General features: G+C 62.2%; 2 protein-coding genes across 2 annotated transcripts in view; one reads left to right on the top strand and one right to left on the bottom strand.

Annotated features, from left to right (window-relative positions):
* PQBP1 (polyglutamine binding protein 1) overlaps window positions 1-571 on the top strand; it is a 3,344-nt gene extending 2,773 nt beyond the window's left edge. The window contains 1 exon segment of the mRNA XM_026051572.1: window positions 241-571. Within this exon segment, the coding sequence (XP_025907357.1) occupies window positions 241-509 (269 nt within the window). The 3' untranslated portion in view covers window positions 510-571.
* A 186-nt stretch (window positions 572-757) lies between these two features.
* The window catches only part of FTSJ1 (FtsJ RNA methyltransferase homolog 1), a 7,369-nt gene continuing 7,051 nt past the window's right edge, over window positions 758-1,075 (bottom strand). The window contains exon 9 of the mRNA XM_026051570.1: window positions 758-804. Coding sequence (XP_025907355.1) covers window positions 758-804 — 47 coding nt within the window. The remainder of the gene's footprint in view (window positions 805-1,075) is intronic.

Here is a 1,075-nt window from a genome sequence, read left to right as displayed (position 1 = left end):
GCGTGGCCTGAGGGGCGGGGCTGGGGTAAGGGCCCTGAGCAAAGGCAGGGGGCGTGGCCTGAGTGTGATGGGGTGGGGCCCCATCTGGGTGGGAGTGGCCATGATGGGTTGGTGGGAGCAGGCAGGTGGGGGCGTGGCCCGTGCAGGGGTGTGTCCTGAGCGAGTGGGGGCGTGTCCAGGGTGCTCAGGGCGGGGCCAGGACAGGCAGGGCGGGGCCCACGTGCTTGGGGGCGTGTCCAGGGCAGCCGGGGGCACGTGTTGCACAGTCGGGGGCGGGGCTGGTCCCTCGGGGGCGGGGCACGGCGGCTGGGGGGCGTGTCCCGCGCTGACCACGCCCCCCCCCCCGCAGGGGCACGTGGTCGACGGGGCTGCCCAAGCGCAACGAGGCCAAGACGGGGGCGGACACGACGGCGGCCGGGCCCCTGTTCCAGCAGCGGCCGTACCCGAGCCCGGGCGCCGTGCTGCGCGCCAACGCCGAGGCCAAGGGGGCCCAGAGCCGCCCAAAGTGACCCCGGAACGCGGGAAATTGCCCCAAAATACCCCAATAAAGCTTTCGGGAGACAAAACTGTGCAGAATGGTACCAAAATCATCGTGAAACTGCCCCGAAACTGCCCTCAATGGGCCAACGCCGAGGCCGAGGGGGCCCAGAGCCGCCCAAAATGAGCYGAAATCACGAGAAATCGCCCCAAAATACCTCAATAAATGTTCTGGAGTGGAAACTGTACAGAATGATACCAAAATCACCCAGAACGAGCCTCAAATTGCCCCAAAACTGCCCCAAATGAGCCCAATGCCAAAATGACCTGAAAATGTGTGGAATTGCCCCAAAATACCCGAATAAAGTGTGCTGCACCCCAAACTGCACAAAATTACAGGAAGCTGCCCAAAATGACCCAAAACTGCCCCGAATGAGCTCCTAACTGCCCCAAATGACCCAGAATGCCCCAAATCAGCCACTACGGAGCCCAAGGGGACATGGAGCCGCCCAAAATGACCCCAAAATGCACAAATTTACCCCAAAACTGCTCTATAAAGTGTTCCTGATGTTACACTGACCCAAAACCGCCCCAAATG

This window comes from Nothoprocta perdicaria, unplaced genomic scaffold (assembly GCF_003342845.1).
Source record: "Nothoprocta perdicaria isolate Ctin4 unplaced genomic scaffold, notPer1 scaffold_766, whole genome shotgun sequence".
Lineage (NCBI taxonomy): Eukaryota > Metazoa > Chordata > Aves > Tinamiformes > Tinamidae > Nothoprocta > Nothoprocta perdicaria.
The sequence above is the reverse complement of the archived record's forward strand: the minus strand, read 5'-3'. Positions and strand labels throughout refer to the sequence as shown.